The 27,684-nt window shown below is 40.1% G+C and overlaps 1 protein-coding gene across 1 annotated transcript; it reads right to left on the bottom strand.

The window, feature by feature from the left end:
* Positions 1–555: 555 nt before the first annotated feature.
* Positions 556–23,436, bottom strand: MTFMT (mitochondrial methionyl-tRNA formyltransferase). The gene is made up of 9 exons (XM_047074949.1): positions 23,200–23,436; positions 21,207–21,416; positions 18,579–18,701; positions 16,976–17,078; positions 15,521–15,596; positions 11,304–11,395; positions 4,283–4,361; positions 3,347–3,429; positions 556–999 (listed from the first exon to the last, which is right to left on the bottom strand). The coding sequence occupies exons 1-9, from the start codon at positions 23,418–23,420 to the stop codon at positions 802–804; spliced, it is 1,185 nt and encodes a 394-aa protein (XP_046930905.1). The 5' UTR covers positions 23,421–23,436; the 3' UTR covers positions 556–801.
* Between the last annotated feature and the right edge of the window lie 4,248 nt (positions 23,437–27,684).

Raw genomic sequence — 27,684 nt, 5'->3', positions numbered from 1 at the left:
CCAGATGCTCAATAACCTATATTGCACAATTAAGTTGAAAAATGTTAGCATATTCCTACTTTAAGAAAACCTAGATGTAAAATATGCATTTATACTATAAATCCATGTGACAGAGATGATTAAATATTGTTTACTACATTGTAAAAATTAGAAGGTGTATAAATTTTTATTTTTTTATTTAAAAAAAAAATGTTTATTTATTTTTGACAGAGAGAGAGAGAGCATGAGCGGGAGAGGGGCAGAGAGAGAGGGAGACACAGAATCCGAAGCAGGCTCCAGGCTCCGAGCTGTCAGCACAGAGCCCGACGCGGGGCTCGAACTCACAGACCGCGAGATCGTGACCTGAGCCGAAGTCGGACGCTCAACCGACAGCCACCCAGCCGCCCCGAAGGTGTATAAATTTTTAAGAGCTGACTTTACTGCTTGTTGAAAGTCAGAAATGTAGATTAAATACTGCTGAAATGATAGCATAATCAATGGGGGCACACACACACACACACACACACACATACACTAGTTGCATTTGCTTTTATGGAAAGATAAAATCTCCTTGAGTTTCACATTATAAATAAAAATTTTATTTTAATTAAATTTTATTTAAAGCTTTTTTTGGTTATTCAAATAGAAAAGTAGTCTTTAATTACTGTTAAACAAAAAATGGGAAGTGAGGTAATTCATCTTTTGACAATAATCTTTCCCTCCAACAGTGTCATCTTCTTTGAAAGTCAAGGTAATTCCCTGTAAAGAAGGCTTTTAATAAATTACAAATATGTAGTAGATTCTTGTCCATCTACTTCCTAACTACTTAATGCACTGTTGCATAGCAACAATTTTGTTTTCCTGCTTCTTCTTTGTTGGCAGTGTGAGAGTCTGAAATCTGCACTGGCTTGGTCGAGCTCGGGAATCTTTCTGGTACCAGGGGTGCAGGTATCCATTGTAGAAATCAGTAGCTGTTAGCGTTTTCTTGAACATCACTGATCGAACACCAATCCAACCGTCCTAAAGAGCAAAAGACAGTGACTAGACAGTGGTGGCAAAACTCTTACATTTTAGTTTATAGAACTTTTATCATGAGAACAAACAAACCTACAAATCTTACCAAATGCCTAGCTGCAGACAGCACTGTACTAAGTAACATACACGTTTCTTTGACTGCATTTATTACTGAGTGATAACAAATGTACAGACCTGAATAAATTAAACCTATTTAAACATAAAGGAAGCAGAATAAAGATGTTATATTTGCATGGTACTTTACAGTTTTTAGAGTATGTCCATATATCTTACTATGACTGGTCATCAAAAATAGAACTGCTCTAAAAGGCAGATCCACTATCATCCCCAGAGGGAATTGATTTTAGAAGAGAAAACCGATGCTCAGAGGTGAGTGATTTGTCCGACGTGACATAACTGGTGGCACTCAAACTCATATGTTCAGACAACCCCATCTTCTATGAGAGTAAACTGCAGATTTGCAATACAGATATATAAAGACCCAGACAAGGACAGCAAACATGTGCACCCTACATTGTTCGAGAATAAGTTGAAGAAAGATGAAGAGAGGTTGATGTGGAAGCTCTGTATCTATAGTCTGTGTAGGTCAGATCACTCTACCACTCTTTCATTCATTCATTAATAAGTTTATTATTTATTTATGTTTACTTATTTTGAGAGAGAGCAAGCGAGCACACAAGTGGGGGAGGGAAGAAAGGGGGAGAGAGAGAATCCCAAGCAGGTTCTGTGCTGTCAGGGCACAGCCCAATGTGGGTCTTGAACTCATAAGCTGTGAGATATGACCTGAGCTGAAACCAAGAGTTGGACACTTAACCAACTGAGCCACCCAGGCGCTCTTATCACACATTTCAAACACAACCTCTTGAGCATGAAACATTGCACATAAACACCATGAAGGAAAATACCAGGAAATGGAAAAAATGTGCAACAGCTCTCAGGCCACTGTCATTAAATAATAATGGTTCTAAAGTCATTTTATTTTGTTTTATTTCATTTTTTAATGTTTATTTTTGAGAGAGAGAGAGAGACTGTAAGCAGGGGAAGGGCAGAGAGAGAGAGAAGACACAGAATCCAAAGCAAGCTTCAGGCTCTGAGCTGTGAGCTGTCTGCACAGAGCCCGATGCATGGCTCAAACTCACCAACAGTGAGATCATGACCTGAGCCGAAGTCAGATGCTCAACTGACTGAGCCACCCAGGTGCCCCTCAAGTCATTTTAAATAGTTAAGAAATCCCCTCTTTAACCACTGTTGAACACTAAAAGCAAGTAGGATACCAGCACTGTGGTAGTTTGACTACATACTTTCATATGTCTGTCTTCTGTGATCATCATATTAGCAAGACAACTTGCTAGTTAAACAAGACTTGTTAGTTTGTTTTTTTTAAGTTTGTTTGTTTGTTTAGAGAGAAAAAGAGAGAGAGAGAGAGAGAGAGAAAACAGGGGAGGGACAGAGAGGATCCCAAGCAGGCTCTGTGCCATCAGCATGGGGCTCAAAGTCATGAGCTGTGAGATCATGACCTGAGCCAAAATCAAGAGTTAGTTGCTTAACCAACTGATCCACCCAGGTGCCCCAAGACTTGTTAGTTTTTTGTTTTTTAATTTTTTTAATGTTTTATTTATTTTTGAGACAGAGAGAGACAGAGCATGAACGGGGGAGGGTCAGAGAGAGAGGGAGACACAGAATCCGAAGCAGGCTCCAGGCTCTGAGCTGTCAGCACAGAGCCCAATGCGGGGCTCGAACTCACGGACCGTAAGATCATGACCTGAGCCGAAGTTGGACGCTCAACTGACTGAGCCACCCAGGCGCCCCAAGACTTGTTAGTTTTAACAAGATCTTGTTAATTAACAATGGATTAGTGAGAATATACAAATTTCTTTTAAGAAAGCACTAAGGTTACTGAATCTTCTTTGAGTAATAATGCTTTGGTAAAACATCACTTTAAAAAAATTATACGAGAGATTCAACTATTTCTTAAGAAAATTAAACTGCCCAGATTGAGGGGTGCCTGGGTGGCTCAGTCGGTTGAGCGTCCGACTTCGACTCAGGTCATGATCTCACGGTCTGTGAGTTCGAGCCCCGCGTCGGGCTCTGTGCTGACAGCTCGGAGCCTGGAGCCTGCTTCGGATTCTGTGTCTCCCTCTCTCTCTGACCGTCCCCCGTTCATGCTCTGTCTCAAAAAACTAAATAAATATTAAAAAAAAAAAACAAAAACAAAAACTGCCCAGATTGAGCCAATGTTCAATCTGATGGATAAATAGTTGAGTAAAATCTTAACTAAAAATGATTAAACTCAGTAAAACAAGTATAGTTTAAAACTAAAAGAAAAATGTACCTTGCAACAAACCAGCAGTATTTGTGACTGTTTGTGATATATTACTGATCCTGGAATAACAGGTTGTCCTGTTAATTTTGGATCTAAAGAATGGGGGGGAAAAGGATATTAGAATAAATAATTATTATAAATAACTTCATGGCGCTTCTGAAAAATCAAACAAACATCCTGGGAGGCAGTACTAATACTGGAGAGGGCATACCTGCTGATGTCCTGACTTTGTAATCCAAACTTACAATGGAGCCATAATGCTGTGTGTATCTCAAACTCAAAGGGAAGCTTTCAGTATGCATAGGAACTTATGAGTCCTTCACCCAGTCTCCCAAGATAAACTAAAAATGCTGAATTTAGAAATTTTGACCATTTGGGGGAAATAACTATCTACCAGTGGAGAGGTATACAGGAAGCTTAGGATCTAAGCTGGCCCTTCTATCCATGACCAAACAAGTCTTAGATTCCTGGGGAACTCTGACTCCTTCTGTGCTGGGCCAGCTCCCTCTGTGACTCACACTCCTTCAGTCCACCACATTTGGAGGCACTGATGGGCTTTAGAATGAACAGACTGTGTCATGAAATGCTACACCCTGGTCTAGGATTCTCACTAAGATTTTCATTATGATACTCACCAGAATGAAACTGACCAAATCATTTTGCACTCCCTGAAAACCTTAGTATAAAGAATCAGAGCTTAAAATAGGATAGTAACACTGCTTTGCCTACTTCCCACATTCTTATAATGACTGAATGAAAAAATACATGTGAATGGACACTGCAAAGAGCAAGACAATAAATGAATATAAAATATAATTATTATTGAACTGACACAAACTAAAAGAACTCTTATTTTTAGTAACTGTAACCTGTGGTAAAAAAGACACATATTCAAATGGACTATAGTGAAAACATTTTCCACATCAGCTATTCAAAAGTTAGTACCAGTGAGGATTGAACTATTAACTTCTACCAGTTCCAGAAGTTTAATGGCATTATCCATCCAGAGTGTCTGCAACGGAATCTGCAAAGAAAATTAAAGAAGGTATAATAAAAGAATACACTTAACCCCCAAACCCTTTTCAACTCCTATTTTGTATTATTATGGTCTGACTTCTCTCCCAATTACAGAGGAATTGGGAGCGAAGTCTCTAAACCTTACAAAACAGAACACAGGTGTGGCCTTCTACATAAGTCTCCAAGATTGTAAGACCTTAAAACACTCTTTTAAAATCAATGTTTGGGCCGCCTGGGTGGCTCAGTCGGTTGAGCGTCTGAATTTGGCTCAGGTCATGATCTCACGGTTCGTGAGTTCGAGCCCCGTGTCGGACTCTGTGCTGACAGCCAGACCCTGGAGCCTGCTTCGGATTCTGTGTCTCCCTCTCTTTCTGCTCCTCCTCTATCAAAAATAAATAAACATTTAAAAATTTTTTTAAAATAAACAAATAAAATAAATAAATAAAAATCAATAGGGGTGCCTGGGTGGCTCAGTTGGTTAAGCGACCAACTTTGGATTTCAGCTCAGGTCATGATCTCCATGCTGGCAGTGTATACTTGGGATTCTCGGATTCTCTCTCTCTCTCTCTCTCTCTCTCTCTCTCTCTCTGCCCCTTTCCAGCTTGCTCTCTCTCTCAAAGTCAATAAATAAACTTAAAAAAAAAATCAATGTTTATATCTTTATTAACATTTCTAATGTAAGGGGCGCCTGGGTGGTTCAGTTGGTTAAGCGGCTGACTTCGGCTCAGGTCATGATCTCATAGTTCATGGATTCAAGCCCCATGTCAGGCTGTGTGCTGATAGCTTGGAGCCTGAAGCCTGCTTCGGATTCTGCATCTCCCTCTCTCTCTGCCCCACCCCTGCTCACGCTCTGTCTCTCTCTCGAAAATAAACATTAAAAAAAACCAAAACATTTCTAATGTAAGATTTATGTTCATTATAAAAAATGCATTACCACAATTACATTAAAAAAACTCAGTAAGTATTCTATACTCCCATCCCTAGAAGTAACCACTGTTAACAATTTGATGTGTATAACCTTGTAGTTTTTTCTACAAATATTACAAAAATCTAGAGCGTACTGTTTTTCAAAGGGACTTTTTTGCTTAACAATAAGCGTGGGCAACTTTCATCAGTGCATGCATGTCTATTTCAGTCTTTATCTGCTGTATTTGTACAATATTCCATTTTCTGACTATGCCATAATTTATGCAACCAAAACCTTTATGATGGACATTTCAATTACTTTCCATTTCTTACTACTATTAATAGTTTTTTCCCAGTGTGTAGACTTTGAATCTTGGGTACAGTAATTTTTTCCTATGTGTAACTTTTTTTAGTTTTTTGTAGTAATATTAGCCAATCTTTTCTCCCATGACTCCAGTGGTTCATGTCAAACTTAAAAGTGCTATCCCACACTTTAAGATTACTAATATTGTAAAATTATTCAACTGTGTTTTTTCCCCAGTTCTTTGTGGCTTTACTCTTTTATATTTAAATGCTTGATCCATCTACATTTTATGTTGACTTTGAAAGGCAGGATTTGAGGGCTTCCTCCTCTAATGGCTAACCAGTTCAGTTGTCCCAATCCGATTTACTGGACAATCCATCTCACCTTTCCCCACAGTGTGAAATGCCACTTTTGTCACTTTTGATTTTAGACTCATAAAAATTAACACATACCAGGACACAAGTTCTCTCAAATTTCTGAAGTAAATAAATTGATTTTCAGGCTGTAGTTCAATCCTCCATTTCATAGATGAGGAAAGTGAGGCCCAGAGAATGCAGCTATATTCCCAAGTTTAGACACAGTTAGTTAGGAGAGCCAAGCACCAGAATCTGTGTTTTCTCATTCTCAGCTCAATGCTCTTTTTATGAGATTCCCTAAAGAGGACATTTAATTTTCAGAAGAATTAGGTTGTTGCAAAGATTTGAACATTGCATCAAAGAATTAAATACATTTGGTTCATAGGTGTTCATGATCTTCAATGTGACATGTCTTGGTACAATATCCTCTTTTTTTTTTTAATTTTTTTTTTTTAATTTTTAAACATTTTTTAAGTAGGCTTCATGCCAGTTTGGGTCTTGAACTCACGACCCTGATTTCGATATCTGAGCTGAGATAAACAGTCGGACACTTAACCGACTGAGCCACCCAAGGCGCCCCAGTACAATATCCTCTTCTCAAATTTGCTGACTTATTTTTCTTTCACCCACTTCCAGTAAGAGTTATGAAACAATGTTCATGTATGTAACTTCTTTCTTTCAAAGAAATCAAAATATTTTTGAAACATGCTGACTAAAAAAAGGTTTATGTTTACTGAGAGTTATAAACATGCAAGACATATAGTTCTTGTTCAGAATATATTCTTCTTGCTCTTGAGGAGGGTAAAGATCATCTTCACCTTATCATCACAGCATTACAGAAAGCAAAGGGATGGTAAGAATATAGTCATTTCAGTATCCACCATCATTACTGTCAAAATCATATGTTTGCATGGATTTAATTCACAAGGTTTATCTCCTTTGATCTTGGCAGCTGTGGACATGGTCATTAACCCCATTTTAGAGGTAAAAAAGCAGAAACCCAGAAAAGAGTTTTGCTCTTGGTTAGTAAGTGGGAGCGCTAGGAATCAAATTTTACCTCCTGGCTCCTAGGTTCTCATTCTGTTATAGCACAAGCTTGTTCTCAGTAGAGAGAAAAGGTTAATTATAGAAGATAAGGATCATTATATAGTAACTGTGTTTAATATTTTAAGGAACTATCAAACTATTTTCCATAGCACCTGCACCCATTTACATTCCCACCAACAATGTATGACGGTTCCCAATTTCTCCCTATCCATGTCAACACTTGTTATTGTTTTTTTAATTATAGCAATCCTAGTGGGTTAGCTCTGATAGTGATAGCTCTGTACAGTTTTGATTTGTATTTTTGTAGCAACTAATGAAAATCATCACTTTTTCATGTTGTTAGTGGCCATTTATAGATCTTCTTGGAAGAAATATCTATTCAGATGCTTGGCCCATTTTCTAATGACGATGTTTTGTCTTTTTGTTGTAAGATCTTTATATATTCTGGATACTAGACAATTATCAGATAGGTGATTTGCCAATATTTTCTTCCACTCTGTAAGCTGTCTTTTCATTTTCTTGATAATGTTCTTTGAAGCCCCAGTAGGTTTTAATTTTAAAATCCAATTTCTGGGGCGCCTGGGTGGCTCAGTCAGTTGAGCATCCGACTTCAGCTCAGGTCATGATCTCACAGTCTGTGGGTTCGGGCCCCGCGTCAGGCTCTGTGCTGACAGCTCGGGAGCCTGGAGCCTGTTTCCAATCCTGTATCTCCCTCTCTCTCTGCCCTTCCCCCAGTCTCACTTTGTCTCAGTCTCTCAAAAATAAATAAATATTAAAAAAAAATCCAATTTCTCTATTTTTAGTTTGGTTACTTAAGCTTTAGGCAACATATTTAAGAACCATTGCCTAATTCAAGATCATGAAGATTTATCCCTAGGTTTTCTTTCAAGAGTCTTATCATTTCAGCTCTTATATTTAGGTCTCTGATCCATTTGGAGTTCGTTTTTATACATGGTGTGAGGTAGGAATCCAAATTTGTTTGAGTGTGGATATCCAGTTGTCCAAGCACCACGTGTTAAAAAGACTATTCTTTCCCGGGGTGCCTGGGTGGCTCAGTCAGTTAAGTGTCCGACTCTTGGTTTTGGCTCAGGTCATGATCTCAACTTTGAGCCACGTCGGGCTCTGCACTGACAGCACAGAGCCTACTTGGGATTCTCTCTCTTCCTCTCTCTCTCTGCCCCTCCCCTGCTCATACTTTCTATCTAAAAAAATAAACTTAAAAAAAAAAAAAAGACTATTCTTTTCCCATCAAATTATGGTGGCACCCTTATCAAAAATTGATTGACCACAAATGTGAAGGTTTATTTCTGGGCTCTCAATTCTATCCCATTGAGAAACAGGTCTATTCTTATATCAGTACCCAACTGTCTTCATTAGTGAAGCTTTGTAGTAAGTTCTGAAATTAGGAATGGTGAGTTCTTTAATCTTGTCCTTCTTTTTCAAGATTTTTTGGCTATTCCGGGTCTCTTGGGATCCCATATGAATTTTACGATAAGCATGTCAACTTCTGCAAAGACATCAACTGGGATTTTTATAGGAACTGCGTTGAGTCTGTGGATCAATTGGGGAATAGTGCCATCTTAACAATATTCTTCCAACCCATGAACAACGAGGTCTCTCCATTTACTTAGGTCTTCTTTACTGCCTATTAGCTCTAAAAGTTTCTTTTGGATTCTTTATGATTCTGTACATAGAGCTTTAGTTATTCCTTTCCAGTCTGATTCTGTATTGTTTCTTTTTTCTTGCCTGATAGCCTTAGCTATAACCTCCAGTAGAATGTTGAAGAGAAGTGGTGAGTGTGGACATTTTTGTTTCATTCCTGATCTTAGGGGGAAAGCTTTCAGGCCTTCACCATTAAATATGTTAGCTGTGGGTTTTTGTCAGGTTGAGGAAGTTCCCTTCTATTCTTAGTTTGTTGAACATTTTTATCCTGAAATAGTGTTGGATTTTGTCAAATGCTTTTTCTGCCTCTATTGAGTAAATTATATGCTCTTTATTCTATTAATATGGTATGTTAATAGATTGATTTTTTTATGTTGATTCAATCTTGCATTCCTTAGATAAATCCCACTTGGTCATGGAATATAATCCTTTTTTATACATTGTTTGATTTGGTTTGGTAATTCTGCTGAGGATTTTTGCTGCTATATTCATAAGGTGGTTTTCTTTTCTTGTAAAGTCTATATTGTAAAGCCTATTTTATTGTGAAGTCTATTCTTGTGAAGCCACTATATTCACGTGGCTTTCTTTTCTTGTGAGGTCTATTGTTTAGTCTTCCTTAGGTTTTGTACTAGCTGCTCCCTCTGTCTGAAATGCTCTTTTCCTGATCTTGGCATGACTGGCTCCTTATTGTCTTTCAGATCTAAACTTAAATTTCAGTTCAGAGATTCCTTCCCCATCTACCAAATCTAAAATAACCTCCAGTTAATCTATCACATTATCCTATTTTAATTTTCATCAAAAAATTTATCACACTGATATGTTTCTTATTTGCTTGTTTCCATCTTCTCACATCATTTGTATTTCTAGTACCTAGAACAATGCCTGACACATAATAGGCTCTCAAAAAATATTTTGTTTAATGAATGCATGAATACGTGAATAATAGCAGATAACATTTAATGAGTACCTACTCTTTGCCAGAAACTATACTAGATGCTTCTTATACATTATATCAGCCCTAATTTTCAGATGAACAAACTAAAGCTCAGAAGCTAAATAACTTTCCCAAGTCTACCAAACTAGGAAGTGGCAGAGACAAGAGGGAACCCAGCTCTGTCTGGCTCTAAAGTCCATGTTCCTTTCCCTACATCATTCTGCTGCAATGGGGAAAGTACAAGGTTTATAGTGAGACAGATCTGGTTCAAAACCTGACTCTCACTAACTAAAAATGTGACCTTGTGCAACATCATTCAATAACCATCCATTCTCTACTTCAAGCCTCAATTTCATCAACTTAAAATCAGATAATACCCACAATATGCGATTGTGATCTTCACTGAAGAACTTGGCATGCTAGAGATATTCAGTGACAGCTCTCCTTTTTAACCAACATTAATAACAGGTGGTCCATTAAAAATCCCACACTTGGTAGGCCTGGAGTTCAAACAACACAAGAGGCTATCAAAATGAAGGGGAAAAAAAAACAGTAAATTTGTCAAAGAACTGAGAATTTAACTCAGGCATTTTATTTATTTATTTTTATTTATTTATTTTTTAAAGTTTATTCTCATTTATTTTGAGAGAGAGAGAGGGAGAGAGAGAGAATCCCAAGCAGGCTCTGCACTGTGCAGAGCCTGACATGGGGCTCGAACCCACAAACCACGAGATCATGACCTGAGCTGAAATCAAGAGTCAGACGTTTAACCTACTAAACCACCCAGGCGTCCCTCAGGCATTTTAATAAGTATTTATTTTTAGTTTTTTAAAAAGATTTTAAGTAATCTCTACACCCTCAATGTGGGGCTTGAACTTAACAACCTCGAGACTGAGAGTCACATCCTCCACTAACTGAGGCAGCCCAGCACCCCAGGTATTTTAGTAAGTATTTAATAAATACTGTAAGTACAAATAAAGAATTATGTAATAAGTAAGTAATTTAAAGTTACAACTCCATTTGGTATACTATCTGTAGAAACTGAGTATTGAAGAATTCTGTTGTAAAAAATTGGCTACAGGCAGAAAGACGTACTGGAAAAAGCAATAGATTAGGAATGAGATTTATATTATTTAGTGATGGGGCACCCATCATTCCCCTCATCCATGAAATGGGTAATAAAACTTGGTTATGGGAAACTGCAATATATATATATTCAAAAGTGCTTTGTAATTCTAAAGCCCATATAAAAACTTAAAGGAATGACATTCTGATACATGCTACAACATTGATGAACCTTGAAGACATTATGCAAAGTGAAACAAGCCAGACACAAAAGGACAAATATCGTATGATTCCATTTATATGAGGTACCTAGAATAAGCAAATTCTAAGAGACAGAAAGCAGGACAGTGGTTACCAGAGACTGTGGGAAGGGGAGATGGGGGAATCAGTGTTCAGTGGGTACAGAGTTTCAGTATGGGATGATGAACAAGTTCTGGAGATGGACAGTGGCAATGGTTTGCACAATGAAATGAATGTACTTAATGCTACTGATTTACACACTTAAAAATTGTTGAAATGGTAAATTTATGTTATATTTGACCAAAATTTTTTTTTAAGTTTTAAAAATAAAATGAATTTCAGGATTCTTAGGTTTGAGATTCAGTCCTAAATAAAAATATTTACACACACACACAAAGATAATTAAGTAAAACTGCAATCTGACTTCCAACTTACTATATTTCCAATGGCACGATAAAGTCTGAATATTTGCTCTGAAGTTTGCTCCTCCCATTTTATACAGCTGGTACCAGCAGAAATCTTAGGGGCTGAAAGATAAAGCCAACAGCAAGAATAAATATCAGGTTCGATGGCCATGAATTGGTAACATTGACGCTGAATGATAGATATAAGAGAACTTGTATTATTTTCTCAACTTTTGAATATGTTTGAAATTTTCCATAATATGAAGTAAAAATAAACAAATTAACTATACAAATACTATAAGAAAAATGAGTGAATTTCTTTATAACCTGGGTGTAGAAAAAGCCCTCCTAAGAATGACTCAAAATCCAGAAGCAATTAAAGAATGATAAATATGACTACATAAAAGTAAGCTTTTACTAAAAACAACCTCTTGTAAGACAGAGAGGTCATAAATTAAGTGAAAAAACAAACTGAAAGTATCTATAATTTTTATCACAATACTTTAGATTTATAACAAATATAAGTTATATGCTAATCTATATATATATCTATGTAATATTATAATAATATATCTAGGAGTACTTTATATCATATAGATTTATTTAAATCTATTACATAGAGGCACCTGGGTGGCTCAGTCAGTTAAGTGAAGTCTGACTTTGGCTCAGGTCATGCTCTCACAGTTCCTGAGTTCAAGCCCCATATCAGGCTTTGTGCTGATGGTTCAGAGCCTGGAGCCTGCTTCAGATTCTGTGTCTCCCTCACTCTCTGGCCCTCCCCTGCTTGCGCTCTGTCTCTCTCTCAAAAATAAACAAACATTAAAGAAAAATTTTTCAAAATCTATTATATAAAGTACTCCTAAAAGCTGAGAAGACCAAAAATGTGATAGAAAAATGGGCAAAAGATATAATGTCCTTTCCCAGAAAAAAGAAATGCAATTAGTCCTTAAACATATAAAAAGATCCTCAACCTCACTCATAGAAGTAACGTAAACTAAAACTACTCCAAGATGCAATTTCTCATCTATTTGATTACAAAGTAAAATATGCTCCAAGTTATCTACAATGGCATTATTTGAAATAGCAAAAGCTTGAAAACACCCAAAGTGCCCATCAATAGGGGATCTATTGAATAAATTATGATCTACCCACACAAGTAAGAACTATGCTGCTATAAAAAGGAACAAGGTGGGGCGCCTGGATGGCTGTCAGTTAAGCATCTGACTTCAGCTCAGGTCATGATCTCATAGTTTGTGGGTTAGAGCCCCACATGAGGCTCTGTGCTGACAGCTCAGAGCCTGGAGCCTGCTTCACATCCTGTGTCTCCCTCTCTCTCTACCCCTACCCACTCACTCTCTGTCTCTCTCTCAAAAATAAATAAACATTAAAAAAAATTAAAAAAAAAAAAAGGAACAAGGAAAATCTCTTCTTACTGATAGGAAAGGGTTTCCAGGGTACACTGTTAAGTTAAAAAAAACCCAAAGGTACAAAAGAGTGTATATTTTATGCCACCTTTTGTGAAAGAAAAAAAGGAAAAATCAATAAAAAAATATGTGGTTTTGCTTATTTTGATAAAAGGAAACAACTGGAAGGCTAAATCAGAAACTCATAAAATTAGTTACTTACAGAGGGAGGGAAACCGGAAGGAGGAACTAGGGATGGAAGTGAAACGCCTCTGAGTATAATTCCTCAAATGGCTTAAATTTTTTAATCACAGAGATGTTTTATGTGATTCAAAAAATCAAATTTAATCATAAAGAGGAAAAAAAGCAACTCTGAAAATTAAAAACAAACTGAAGCAAATAAATTTAACTATATATCAAACTAGATAACAAAACCACATGGAAAAAATAATCATCTCCAGTAAGTTTTGAACACGGTACTCTGCACACTCTTAGCAGGATATATAGTCTATGGACAAAAAAACTGCAGAGAAATCTGAAATATTACTCAGTAGTTTTAATGAGTAAAACTCTCAAGGCTGAGAATTCACAAAGTGAGCCTGGGACATCTTAGAAAAAGAAAGCAAAGAAGCACTCAAAAACTACCTGGAGTTGTCAAAGGATACAGAACCAGGGGTACCTGGGTGGCTCAGTCGGTTAAGCATCTGACTTTGGCTCAGGTCATGATCCAGAGTTCGAGCCCCGTGTCCGGCTCTGTGCTGACAGCTCAGAGCCTGGAGCCTGCTTCAGATTCTGTGTTTCCGCCTCTCTCTTTCTGCCCCTCCCCTACTCACACTGTCCTCTGTCTCTCTCAAAAGTAAATAAACATTAAAAAAAAATTTTTTTTTAATAAAAACAAAATAAAGGATACAGGACCCAACTTTAAGGGGCTCCCACTGGCCAAATTTGGGATGACTTGAGCAGTACAAAGAATTATAAATGCAACTAACTGTAAAACACAATAAATGAAAATTCATGAGTCATATAATAATTTATTTATTTTTGGGACAGAGAGAGACAGAGCATGAACGGGGGAGGGGCAGAGAGAGAGGGAGACACAGAACCCGAAACAGGCTCCAGGCTCTGAGCCATCAGCCCAGAGCCTGACGCGGGGCTCGAACTCGCGGACCGCGAGATAGTGACCTGGCTGAAGTCGGACGCTTAACCGACTGCGCCACCCAGGCGCCCCAAGTCATATAATAATTTAAAAATCTCATTTGCTACCATAATTGAAGGTGATTATGGCACCCACTTCTTACTCTAAAAATTGGTAGTTACAGAAAGAATTAAGCATTGATCCTACCATTTTTGGATGAACTAAAATTCATCTTCAATTAATGATGAAAAGCTCTTCTTTACAGAATAATGTCAAGTATTAAAGGTAAAAGGAATTGGAAAATCACCATTTTTGCAACCCCTAATGAAATAAATCATTTAACAAAGAAGCATCGACCCATGCCAAAATTATTATGTGAAAGGTTGTTAGAGAACAGGATGTTTGCATGGTGCCAAAGCATTACGCCACAGATTACCTACCACTGCAAAAGCGGAAACAAATCTTTGTACTGGACTCAACCAAGTGATCCAACTTAACCTCACCAGCCTCGATACAACCCTGGTATTATGGCTCACTGATGTGACATCCAAAGACTGGAGTAGACAGAGGCAACACTTCTCTGAGTATATCCTTTTAAACAGTTTTGACTTTTGAATCACGTAAATGTTTTACATGTTCAAGAAACAAATCATAAAAATAAAAAGCAATCCTTAAAACTAAAAACAAACTGAAACAAATATCATTGGAACACAATATCATCTATGAAATACTCTTTCCAAAAACTTCAAGCCTGAGTCTAATCAAGCCTTTAAAACTTCCAATTCACAAGAAATCTAAGGGCTAGAAAAACAAGTTAAAACAACACTGGAAGGAAAGACAACTAGCCTGGTCTCTTCAAAAAGTCAATGACATGGAAGGAAAAAAATTTATGGAGAAATTACTCTAGATTAAGGAGACATAACAACTAATTACAATTAGATGTTAGTTTGAAAAAAACATATGGCTAAAAAATAAGTTTTTAGACAATTAGCAACATTTAAATATGCACTGGATATTAGATGCTATTAGGGAACTGTTCATTTCTCTTAAGAGATGCATGCTGAAGTATTTAGGGATGACAGGTTACGATGCATACTTCCAAACGATTAAGCAGAAATCTAAAAATATGTACTAAATAGGGGTGCCTGGGTGGCTCAGTTGGTTAAGCGTCAGACTTCAGCTCAGGTCATAACCTCTTGGTTCATGAGTTTGAGCCCCATGTCAGGCTCTGTGCTGACAGCTCAGAGCCTGCTCCTGCTTCAGATTCTGTGTCTTCCTCTCTCTCTGCCCCTCCCCCACTCACACAGTCTCTCTCTCTCTCTCTCTCTCAAAAAAAAAAACTAAAAAAAGATTAAAAAAAAAATATGTACTAAATACACACACACACACACAGAAAGAAAATGTGGCCAAACATTAAATAATTGTTGACTCTGGATAAAACAGGTATTCACCATCTTTTAACTTCACTCTGTTTGGTACTTTTCCATATAAAGAAGTGGGAAAAAATTTCTACACCTTCATGAGGCTACAAGGGTAAGAGGGGAAGGGAGACCATACCAACCATTCTTTGGAAAGGGACATACAGGTGGGCACTAAATCTTTAGTCAAAATTAAGAGAAATGTTCAAGTGAGGAAGTCAGGACGTTCAGGTGCTATCATGACAGACAAAACCTCATGGAGGAGGGAAGGGTCTCCGCAGTCCTCGCTCACCATGTGTCACTCCCTCAGTTGGCTGCTGCCTTCCATTGCTCAAACTCTCAGGCAAATTTTTCAAAACTGAAATAAGCTTAAAAAAAAAAGAGAGAGCAACACATTCAAGATGAGAACAAAAACAGAAATACATTATAATTCAGTACCATGACACTATCAAACGTTTTGAAGGAGCTGTGTGGCAGGGCAGGGCAGGGCAGTAAACTGGCTTAAGCTGTGATGACACATGTCTACTCAATGGAGTTTGAGTGTGGATGTTGCTCTCTGCAGGGTATGGGGCAATGTTATGCTTTTAGAGAACGCTGAGCTTTGCCTGGCTATGCAAGCTCTGGTGTCAGGACAGCATGTGCTCCAGAATCCACACTCTGACCCTGAGGGAGGGAAGGGAGTGGAGCCTCAAAGAAGGAGAATGTACTCTGGAGTCACACAGTTCTGGGTTCAAATCCCAATTCCACCACCTACTAGCATGTATTGTGGAAAAGTTATTTGAGAAGTTTATTGGGAAGGTAAAATAATAATAATAATAATAATAATAATAATAATAATAAGTCTACAGAGTTTCTAGAATAGTCCTGGCACACTAGCCAGTGCTCGATAAATGAGAGCCACTATTACAAAAACACTTCTGAGGCGAGTGCCTAGATTAGAAAGCACCATCTAGATGGGGGAAAACTGTCCTCTATAGAAAATTAACTAGTTCATGTGAAAATCATTAATTTGGTCACTAAGCATTCACTCAGACCTACTGTATGCAGATTCAAGCTACACAAAGCTGAAGAGCTCGTGTATAGCCAGGGGGTCCACAGAGCTCCAGTGTGTGTGGAGGCAATGGCGGCTGCACAGGCACAGAAGTGGGAGAAGTGCCCAGTCACCGAGTGAATGGCCGCTGGCCAGTCTGACAGGGGCACCAGGTGATTCTATGAGACTGAGGGTGAGACTGGGAAGAAGAGTCTAAAGGCCTCTGAAACGTGGTGTGGTGGACCACAGAAACACACACATTTCATTTGAGGGCCTTTATTAAGCACCTACTCGATAAATTTCTCAAAGACTTACATGAGAAATGCCAACCTAAATTTTAGAAAGCCAGGGATAGAAATCACTTAAAAGAGGGGCGCCTGGGTGGCGCAGTCGGTTAAGCGTCCGACTTCAGCCAGGTCACGATCTCGCGGTCCGTGAGTTCGAGCCCCGCGTCAGGCTCTGGGCTGATGGCTCGGAGCCTGGAGCCTGTTTCCGATTCTGTGTCTCCCTCTCTCTCTGCCCCTCCCCTGTTCATGCTCTGTCTCTCTCTGTCCCAAAAATAAATAAACGTTGAAAAAAAAAAATTAAAAAAAAAAAAAGAAATCACTTAAAAGAAAACAGCTGAAAATTTCACATCATGGAAGTGTTCCTTTCATCATAAACAGTTAGGAGACCTACTGAATGAGTAGAAAGCAGTGGGATATGGGAGAACTGTACCATGTTGGCACCCAGTCTTGACAGCACTGCCTCCAGTTCCTTTGCGGTGCTCTTAGGTGGCACAGGAACCGTTTCCTGTTTGAGAATTGGGCCTACGTCAAACCTATAGAAAAGCAAAAGCAAATGATAACATTACTATTTTTTAAGATCGGTGTGTTTGTCTACATGAGTGTTTACACATCACAAGAATAGTTTAACCCTGGCTGTGAATTTGACTGTTAGCCATTAGCCAAAGAGAAAGGTCAGTCTGAAGTAAGTAAAATCTTGCCTGTATTTAGATCTTAAATCTATTTTTTCCCAAAGGAAATAAGTATGAAGCTGCACATTAGGGATTTAATTGCAGTTACAAATAATTCCACCTTGGTGCTCCTGGGTGGCTCAGCCTGTTAAGCGTCCATCTTTGGCTCAGGTCATGATCTCATGGTTCATGGGTTTGAGCCCCGCTTCGGGCTCTGTGCTAACAGCTCAGAGCCTAGAGCCTGCTTTGGATTCTTTGTCTCCCTCTCTCTCTGTCCCTCCCCTGCTCACACACTGTCTCTCTCTCAAAAATAAAAAATAAAAAACATTAAAAATAATAATTCTACCTTTAGCAATAAATAGTATTTAAAAAGTTTCTATTCATACAATGAAGGCATAGAGCAAAAAATTGATTTTCCAAGGAAGTACAATTAAATTCATAATGATTTCTTCCTGTAATTCCTTTCTCAAAAGACAAGAGTTTTGCCTGGATTATAATCACTGGTGATTATAAGTAGGCACAAGTGTATTTGCATTCCCATAGTCTTACATTTTTACATCTAGCTCTGTAAATACTGGCTATCAACTTTTATTAGAAATATGCTTTATTTTAAATATTTAACTTTGTGGTTGTTAATTATAGTTCCAATTTAATTTCAATTTAATTTCTATTCTATAAGCTTTAATAAAATTCTTACTATGAAAAATTACAAACATCCATAAAACTAGAGTGAATTGTCACCTGATCCCCAAATAACATCACCCAGATTTTAGAATCATCAAAGTTTTGCAACTTGTTTCACATGTTCCTCCCTTTTTCTGAAGTTAGTTAAAGCAAATCCCAGATATGCAGCTGTTCTTGTGAACCTGTGAATTATTTTCTATGGGGACATTAGGTGATAACAGATAGCAACTTAATATAATCCTGTTTCTTAAACCATAGTATGATTTTTAAAAAATTAAATGTTTAAGACAGCTATATTACACATTGGCATACAATATAGTCTTATTTCAGGTTCCAAAAATTTTTGACCACAGAAACCTAGGCTAACAGAACTGAGATTTGTAACAACTAATATACAAAAATCCACCTCTCGTTTACACATCTTTTAAAGAAATCCACTTGTTAATGGTATAATTTATTTCAATCAACAAGCCACACATTTCACAAGGACTTTAAAGAGATACTTCATAATACAAAACCACATATAGTTTGTGTTAGAAACCAGGAAAAGACAGAAAGGGAAGGCACTCTGGAGTTAAAGGGAATTAGCACCATCCATTCATCTACTTCCATGTCCCTTCCAAACAGATTGACAGCAACATTGAAAATTACAAAGTCTAGAGAAAAGAAAATATCTTCTACCTTTTAGGTCTAATTTGCATAATTGTCACTCCAGTAACTGTGTCTCCATGAAGCACGGTATGGATTATAGGCGCTGGACCACGCCACCTCGGGAGGCAACTGGGATGGACATTCAATATGCCACTGAGTCAGAAAAAGGCAGAAATTAGTGTGCAAATGGGCTTTACCATTTAGTTCCTGCTACCTAAACAAATATGCTACTTTTTATCATTATACTTCCCGAGAAAGTTTGAAAAACAAAGTTAAATCTAGTCTTATACCTGAGGTGCCTGGGTGGCTCAGCTGGTTAAGCACCTTACTCTCAATTTCAGTTCAGGTCATGATCTCACGGTTGGTGAGTTTGAGCCCTGCGTCGGGCTCTGCACTGACAGTGCAGAGCCTGCTTGGGATTCTGTGTCTCCTCTCTCTCTGCCCCTTCCCTGCTCGTGTGTTCTCTCTTTCTCAAAAATAAATAAAAGAAAATCTAGTCTTATATCATCAGTAAAGGGAGCCAGAGATTAAGTTTACTTTATTACCATAAAAGGCCAATGAAACTCAATTAAAAACAGAACAAGAACAAACTCACTGTTCCAAAGGTGTTCCACAATAATCTGTGATGTCTGGGAGTTCTTAAAGATTTTACTTTTTAAGTAATCTCTACGCCCAACATGGGGCTTGAATTTAAAACCCCAAGATCAAGAATCACATACTCCACTGACTGAGCCAGCCAGGCGCCTCTTGGAGTTTTTAAATAAAAGCAAAAAATACCTTTTATACTGTATGAGAAGAACTACTCAAACCCTACTGTGCATCTCATGGACAATGTGAATGTTTATAGTTTAGTCACATAATTACACCTGTTTCACTTAGTTTGCATATAGAATGCCTAAAACAAGCTTCTTGAATCCCCATCCAATGATGTATTTTTTTTACCCTAACACACGTATTGCCCATAGATGAGCAACTTAAATCATTTACTAAGTAAGCTATCTTAGTTTAATGATGTCTCCACCACAGGAATATGCACTTGGGAGTATATGTCTAAGAGATAAGAGTCTTATATTCAAAGCTCTGTTCAGACCAGTCTCATTGATCCAACAAATATTTACTGAGCACAGTTCATGTGCTGGCATTGTTCTAAGTGCCGGGATACAAGCAACACTGAACCAAAGGAGAAGAAATTCTGCCCTCAGGGAGCTTACGCGCAAAGGGTGGGAGATAAACAACAACAAAAAAGTGCAAAAAGTCTGCCAGATGGTTCTAAGGGCTGTGGGGAAAAATAAAGCAGAGGAGTAGGAGTATTAGGTAGGAGACTACAATTTTAATAGGAGTCACAGAAAATTTTACCAGTAAGATGTGAAGAGGTGAGGGAATAAGACATGCAAACATATTCCAGGCAGAGGGAATAAGTACGGAGATCTTGAAGAAGGTAAATGCTGGGCAAGTTCAAGAACAGCAGAGAAGCCAGTGTAGTGTGGCTGGAGCAGAGTGAACCTGAGAATAACACTAAGACAGCAAGGAGGGGACCAAACCCAGTAGGTAGGCCCATATAAGGACTCTGACCTCTTCTGAGACGGGAAAACACCAGAGAATTTTGAACAGAATGATATGATCAAACTTCTGCTTTAAAAGGATCATTTTGGGGCACCTAGGTGGCTCAGTCAGTCACTGTCTGACTCTTGAGTTTGGCTCAGGTCATGATGACTTCACAGTTGTGAGACTGAGCCCCGAACCGGGCTCTGCGATGGGCATGGAGCCTGCTTAAGATTCTCTCTCTCTCCCTCTGCCTCTCCCCTGCTTGGCTGCTGGGTTGGTAAAAGACTGAGAAGGCCAAGGACAGGAATAGACGCCAGTTAGGGGGCTACTGCAGAATGACAGTGAGAACAGCAGTAAAAGTGTTGAGAGAGCCAGTCAGATTCTAGATAGAATTTGAAGGCAGAGCCAATAGAATTTCCTGATGGACTGGATGTGTGGGGTGAGATAAGCAATAAGAATGACTGAAAGGTTTTGAGTCTCAACAACTAGAAGGGTGGAGTTGTCATTTGCTGAGATGAAGACGTAGGGAGAAGCAGGTTTGGGGAACAAGTTCAGGAATGCAGTTTAGGACATCTTATGTGTAAGGTGCCTATCAGACACCCAAGCAGAACTGTGGAGGAGGCAGTGTGCATCAGCGGCCTGGAATTCAGGGAGAAATCTGAACTGGAGGGACAAATTTGGGAGCCGTCAGCATATACATGGAGTTTATTTTATTATTCTTGTTAATGTTTATCTATTTTTGAGAGAGAGATGACGCAAGGAGGGGAGAGGCACAGAGAGGGGGGTAGAGGATTGGAACCAGGCTGTGTGCTGACAGGAGCAGAGCCCGATGGGGGGCTCGAACTCATGAGCTGTGAGATCATGACCTGAGCTGAAATCAGAAGCTCAACCCACTGAGCCACCCAGGTGTCCCCATAAACAAGGAACTTAAGTGAGGGTGAGTGAGAGCCCATAGATGAAGAGCATCATATATTCGTGACACCAACACAATTTTTTTTTACCTTAAAATACTAAAGACAGCAGAACTAGAATTCAAGTCATTGCACTTTAAACACCAGGCCCATATGCAAAGACCAAGTCCTCTATACTTTATTTCCTTTAAAAAAAACTTACTAGGGAAATTTAAGAATAAGAGCCTCACTCAAAAGTCGGCCAAATGAAGCTACCACTCCAACGTCATATTCTCCAGATCCCACATCTGGCCACTCATACACGGGAAGCTGAGATTGGACAGCATATTGCTTCACTGGCAGTCCTTTTGGTGATGGGGAGGGCACTGTGACCACCTCCAATTTTTCAATTAACTCTTCCTCTTTGTTTTCCCTACGTTGGAAAGATTGGAAGAAAATGTTAAGACAATGACTCAAAGCTAAACTACCTCCCATACTTCCACAGTACTTTTGTGGTTAAATTCACAAAACATTTAAGGGTAAGTGATTAAAACTAGTACAACTGACTGAGTTTTTATTTTGTATTTAATTTTAATTATTTTTAAAGAGCCACATGTGGCTAGTGGCTACTGTTTGGATGCCATGACTCTAGAAATTTCCTGTGCATACAGAAACACATACAGTACAGACATTTTACACAACTAGGATATTATATATATTGCTCTGCATTTTGTTTTTTTCCTCTTAACACTATATATACCATTTTATGAGTCTTTTTAAAAAGTGGGTTAAATATACACTTGCTTGTATATCTGTCGAACATTTCTAAAATAAAAAACTGGAAACAGTAGCTGTCTGTGAAGAGAGGAACTGGGAAGTGATAGAGGCAGAAGGAACTGACTTTTCACTGTATATCCTTTGAACCTTTTGAATTTTGTACCACAACCACGTGCTAGTCAAACAATAAATACTTTACACACAACACACACACACCCATGGGCATCATTTCATAGCAGTACATTTAGTACTACTACTTTCTTTTTACCTGCTGTGTAGTATTCCAGTACCCGGGGGGTGGGGTTAATTAATTTAGCAGGTATCGCATCAGGTATGGAGAAGTAATAAGAAAATGAGTATATAGCGACAAAGCACAAGAATAATGGAGTTGCCAAGTGAGACATCAGCAGAAAGGTCAGCACACAAGCAGTGCGATTCTGGAGGCAATTTGGGGAAAGCAGCATGTGGAGAGTACATCAGGGAGGGTATGCAAAGGGAACATGTATGAAGGGAGTGTTTCTGGGTGCCAGGGCAGAGCACTGGAGGGAGGGATATGATACAAGGGGATTGACGGGGGAGTCAATAGGAGGGCTGCTGTGTAGAATCTGCAGGGAAGACTTGAAGAAGGCAGAAATGAGTGTTGGGGACACATCAGGAAAAAACGGAGTGGGGAAATAACAAACGGAAGTTGGGAGAAAGAAGGCAGAGCAGTATATTTGGGTAGAGCCACTACGATATACCATATGGACTTTCAGAACAGAGTGGGTCTCAATTTTTTCCCCTGTAAATAAGATTTGTTAAATTTCAGAAATACTAAATGTATACCTAAGAGTTCTGATTTGTAAATTTATTCAGTTGAAAGTAGTTCGGTTGTGGACTATGTCCTCATTTTGGCTCCAGAAAACTGAGTCCCGTTGCATACAAGGAGATGGGGGGCAGGGAAGTGAGACATGGGTATGCCTGTGACCGGCAAGAAGCCCAAAGGATTGGAGGGTACAAATTAGATGAAGAGGAGGCAGAAGGAGTAAGTGGAAAGGGGAGGACTTTGAAGTCAGACCCCGTTTCAAGGCCGAACCAGCTCATTTGATGACCTTGGGCAATCTCCTAACCTCTCCGAGCTCCGGTTTCCTTACACATAAATGGGGCAAGGGGGTGGTGGCTGTGGTGGATGAGGTATGCAAAACGACTAGCGCGGGCTTGGCCCCTTGAAGCGCCCGGTAGCGCTAGGAGAACGGATAAAGCCGGCAGCCGGAGTGTAGACCGGAGGGACCAGACGGGAACGGTGCACCTTCCGGGAGCCCGGAGACGCCAAGATCGGGGCCCAGACCCTTCCGGCGCCGCTGCTATCCCTGACGAGGAGTCCAAGCCCTCGGAGCTGGCGCAGTGGCTCGGCAGCAGCGCCTTCGGCAGCCGGGCCCCCCAAGCCCCGGCCCCGGTACCTGGCGGCGTGCAGCGCCCGCAACGCCTCTCGGGCAAACTGGTCCGTACCGAAGAAGAGCACCCGCCAGGGCGGCTTCTCGCGGACTCGGACGCCCCGGCCGTCTTCCCCGCCAGGGGACGCACCACGCCCGGCCAGCGCTCGCCACTGGGGGATCTGCCTTGCGTCCGGACCTCCGCCAGCCGGCCGAGAACCCCAGCAACGCCGCACCAGCACCCTCATAGCCTCTGAAGGAAGCCTACCCTGCGCAGGCGCGTCGGAATGGGAGGCGTGCGCGTGCTAGGCCGGAGGGGCGGGGCCGGGGAGGAGAGCTGAAGGGCGGGTTCTGCTAGCGACTGGGGGCGTGGCCTGCACGGTTGGAGGCGTGGCCCGCCTGTGTTGGCGTTAACTAGGAATTTGCGGGCTCATGGGTCCCCGTGAATTTTGTTGCATTTGTTTGCACGATTTAGGCAGTCTCCCAAAAGAAGTCTTTTGGGAACAAATCATGTGTTTTCAGACAATAAAATATCATTCATTAAGTAATTATGATAAGTAATATTTACTGAGTATTGTATGCCATGCTTTGGCTAAGAATTTTATAGCCATTTTATCAGTTAATCTTCATATCAAGCATACAAGGTAAATATTATCATTTTATTGAAGAGAATCCGAGGTTCAATGAAATTAAGAGAATTACCTACCTGAGGTCCTGACATCTAGTTCATGTTGTTCCAAAGTCTGTGATCCTAACCACTTGGTCTTCATCGCAATCCTATGTACCAGGCAAGTCAATGTCCCCATTTTTTACCTGAGGAAACTGAGGCTCAGTTATTTCCTCACATTCTGATGAATCGAAGGCTCCAGTCTTGCCCCTATCCTGTGGGTTCCCTCCCACACAGAACGATGCTATGGGGGAGATTCTCAGGGGAAAAAATCAGAGAAGCTGTCTCCAGAAGACCTGTAAGGGCCATTAGTGCTTAGATTCTGTATTCTGGAGGCCCACACAGTGGCTTTCTCATGTATGATCACACATCTTTTTTATGGCTATAGAGTGAAGATTAGATTCCTTTCTAATCTTACTCTTAACACATTTTCCCATCACATAGTCTTAGACCCAGCGACCTTGGATCAGTCCTTTTCCCTAAATTATGAGCTCTGCACATCCCTACTTCTGTGTCTTTGCTTGCTATTCTTTCTAGGCTGCTCTCCTCACATCACTTACTCTCTAAATGATATCCATTATTCAATGCCAAGTTCAGATATGCTCCCAGAAACCTCTAGCTCTTGCCTGCATGGATTTAATGTGCTTTTCCATGTGCCTCCTTCATGTTCTGTGGGAATCACTGCTTCTCACCACAGTTTGGAATTACTGAGGGAAGTTGTCTTATTATGCATAAACATTGACAAATTCATCTGTGTGTGGAATAGAAAAGAGAGAAGCAAAGAGGAAGTGAGAGACTGTATTTCCAGTGATTCTGCTCATCTGATCACATATGAGGAGGGTGAACTGGGAACCCAAACCTTCTATTCCTTCAATCTAGTTTTGTTCCAGTATCCTCTGCAAGTAAGCAAAATATGATTCTAATATATTAAAAATGGTCTTTTTCCATACCACATGACCTATAAATGCAACCCACATAGTCATTTGGGTTTTCACCCCAGAATCTGGCTGCTGTCTAAAGTGTGACTCTTTTTTTTTTTTTAAGTTTATTTATTTATTTTGAGAGAGGGAGAAAGAATCCCAAGCAGGCTCCACTCTGTCAGTGCAGAGCCATGAACTGTGAAATCATGACCTGAGCTGAAATGAAGAGTTGGGCGCTTAACCGACTGAACCACCCAGGTGCCTCTAAAATGTGACTGTTTGTATTTACGTCATCTCCTTGAGCTAACCTGCATTATGCTACGATTAATTTTCTGCAATCCAAGGTCCCCACAGCTAGTCCTGTTCCCTAGAGTTGCAGAAGCTGTTCACAGCGCCCTCTGCCGACCACAGAGCGACTGCTTGGTCTGAGGACCAAGGCCAATCCGGTTTCTTTCCCTTACAGGGTTGTCTCCTGCCATTGACTTCTTATTTTCTAGTGGATGGTCTTTTTTTTCTTTTTCACGTTTATTTATTTTTGAGAGAGCGAGAGAGCACGAGCTGGGGAGCGGCAGAGAGAGAGAGAGAGAGAGGGAGACACAGAATCCGAAGCAGGCTCCAGACTCTGAGCTGTTAGCACAATGCAGGGTTTAAACCATCAACCATGAGATCATGACCTGAGCTGAAGTCGGTTTCTCAACCGACTCAGCCACCTACGCGCCTCTCTAGTGGGTGGTCTTTTGATTTGCAGCAAACTTCTTTTTAAAAAATTGAACATGATATGATTGTAATGGCTGAAGTTTTCCCACGATGCTAAAATGGAAATATTTCTGAAACCCGTGGTAGTAATTTAGGAATGTATGGGGAGGTCCACTTCTACATCCAGAAAATCCATTGATGGAACTACAATAAAGCACACAGAGACAATGTGAACTCCAGCCCCTGATGGCAAGGAGTTTTAGGTAATAACTTAAGATGTCCAGAAAGCACACCCAAGAGGACTGGGATATAATATTACCCTGGTACTCCAGTTTCCAGGGAGTTCTCTCTCCTGATGAGCGGAATTAGTGTGTATGCTGAATCAGTGAAATTTCTCCACATTCTGAGTCTGGGTGACAAGACAAGAGCAGGGTCATTGACAAACAGGAAGACTGCTCGGTGGTAACTGTGATGACGGTTCAGCTTCATATGCTTTGGAATGGAAGTGGAGATGTTTGGTGGAAATCTAGAATGTTAGATTGACCTTAATGTCTGGAGGGTGGGAGAGCTGATCTAGAGAGGAAGCAGGAACATCTCCTCTCCCTATTCCCCATCATTTCACCCTAATCCTGAATATGTGTATCTGATTTCTGAGGAGTGGGGAGACCTGTTACAGATTAAATTTCTGTGTGTGCGTGTGTGTGTGTGATCAGCCCTTTAGTGCTGAGAGTCAAAAAGGAGGAACAGAACAGCAAGAGCACTGGGAAAGATGGAGAAGGGGCACAAGGAGGAAAATGGTCAGAGCTCTGATTGGTAAAATGGCCAATGCCTGAATCCACAAGAATTCCTGAATGTGGTCTGGACGGCAATGCCACATGTGACCAGGAGAAGGTCTACCGTACACAGGCATCTGGCCAGTGCCACAGTCAGGAACCCAACCACAGGGTGCAGTCCAATGAAGCCTTTTGGGATGCCAACCCCTTAGTGAGAAGTTCCATGTTATTACCACCTTCTGCCTGTGATTGCATCAGAATTCCGCAAGGGGGCACTGCTCACCAACCTTTCCTGTCGTTGAGACTGCTGGACAATTAATTCACAAGCTCCAGTGCTTTTCACTTAGATTTGGCTGTCAGTGTTGTTACTGCCCTCTTTACTTTCAGTAGACGTCCCTCATCAAGTGTCCAGCTGCTCTGTAAAGCAGGACTGGGACTGCAAGGCCACCTGCTGGGGACAGACAGGGATAGGTTGCCCCAACCACCTCTTATAGATGATGACACAAATAGTAAGGAGGCTGTTTTCTGGACAGACTGTCCCCTGCTAGGAGCCTGAGTGTCCTTCCGTCCCAGGAAAGAGCTTAAGAGGCAGCGTGGGCCCACAGGATTGGGTGTCCTTGAGGAGAGAGATTGGAGAGATCAAATGACATTTGATGAATGTCAGAGCCCCAGGAAGGGAAGCCAGTTGTGGTACTATGGGAATGGGGAGCAGCCTAAGGGTAAGGAAGTTTTCCTTTGCTGCTGTAGGTAACCTAGTAAACCAAGAGAAATACCAAAATAGACACAAAGAGATCAAATCTTAAAATCTTTGGTTCCCCTCCCCCCAGGCAAAGAGCTGTACAATATTAACAAAGGGAAGGAGTATTTCTTTTTTTTATAAAGTACATTTTTCTAGCTCTGCAAGGAAATTGACAAGATAGTAATACCTCTCACATTTCATGGAATTCATAATTTGACTGGTCTAGAGACTGGTAACCATTTATAAAAATTATTCTTGAGAATAAGGGTCTCAAGAACTGCTGGGAAAATAATAGGAGGAAAAAAAAAGAACAATGGAGTTTTTGTTAATAGAAAGTGTCTGGTTACAATATAAGGAATGAAAGATATCCAAATAGATATTAGGCCAGTCCTAAGAAATCTTTCTGTATATGACTTTTATTTTTTTTTTTTTTTAATTTTTTTTTTTTTCAACGTTTATTTATTTTTGGGACAGAGAGAGACAGAGCACGAACGGGGGAGGGGCAGAGAGAGAGGGAGACACAGAATCGGAAACAGGCTCCAGGCTCCGAGCCATCAGCCCAGAGCCCGACGCGGGGCTCGAACTCCCGGACCGCGAGATCGTGACCTGGCTGAAGTCGGACGCTTAACCGACTGCGCCACCCAGGCGCCCCGTATGACTTTTAAACCAACGTCTTAAAAGTTGTATCAATACTTGATAAACAAATAGAACAGATTA

Source organism: Lynx rufus, unplaced genomic scaffold (genome assembly GCF_022079265.1).
Source record: "Lynx rufus isolate CCGP_SWC_20201006 ecotype Redwood Valley unplaced genomic scaffold, mLynRuf1.p SCAF_13, whole genome shotgun sequence".
NCBI classification, from domain to species: domain Eukaryota; kingdom Metazoa; phylum Chordata; class Mammalia; order Carnivora; family Felidae; genus Lynx; species Lynx rufus.
The sequence above is the reverse complement of the archived record's forward strand: the minus strand, read 5'-3'. Positions and strand labels throughout refer to the sequence as shown.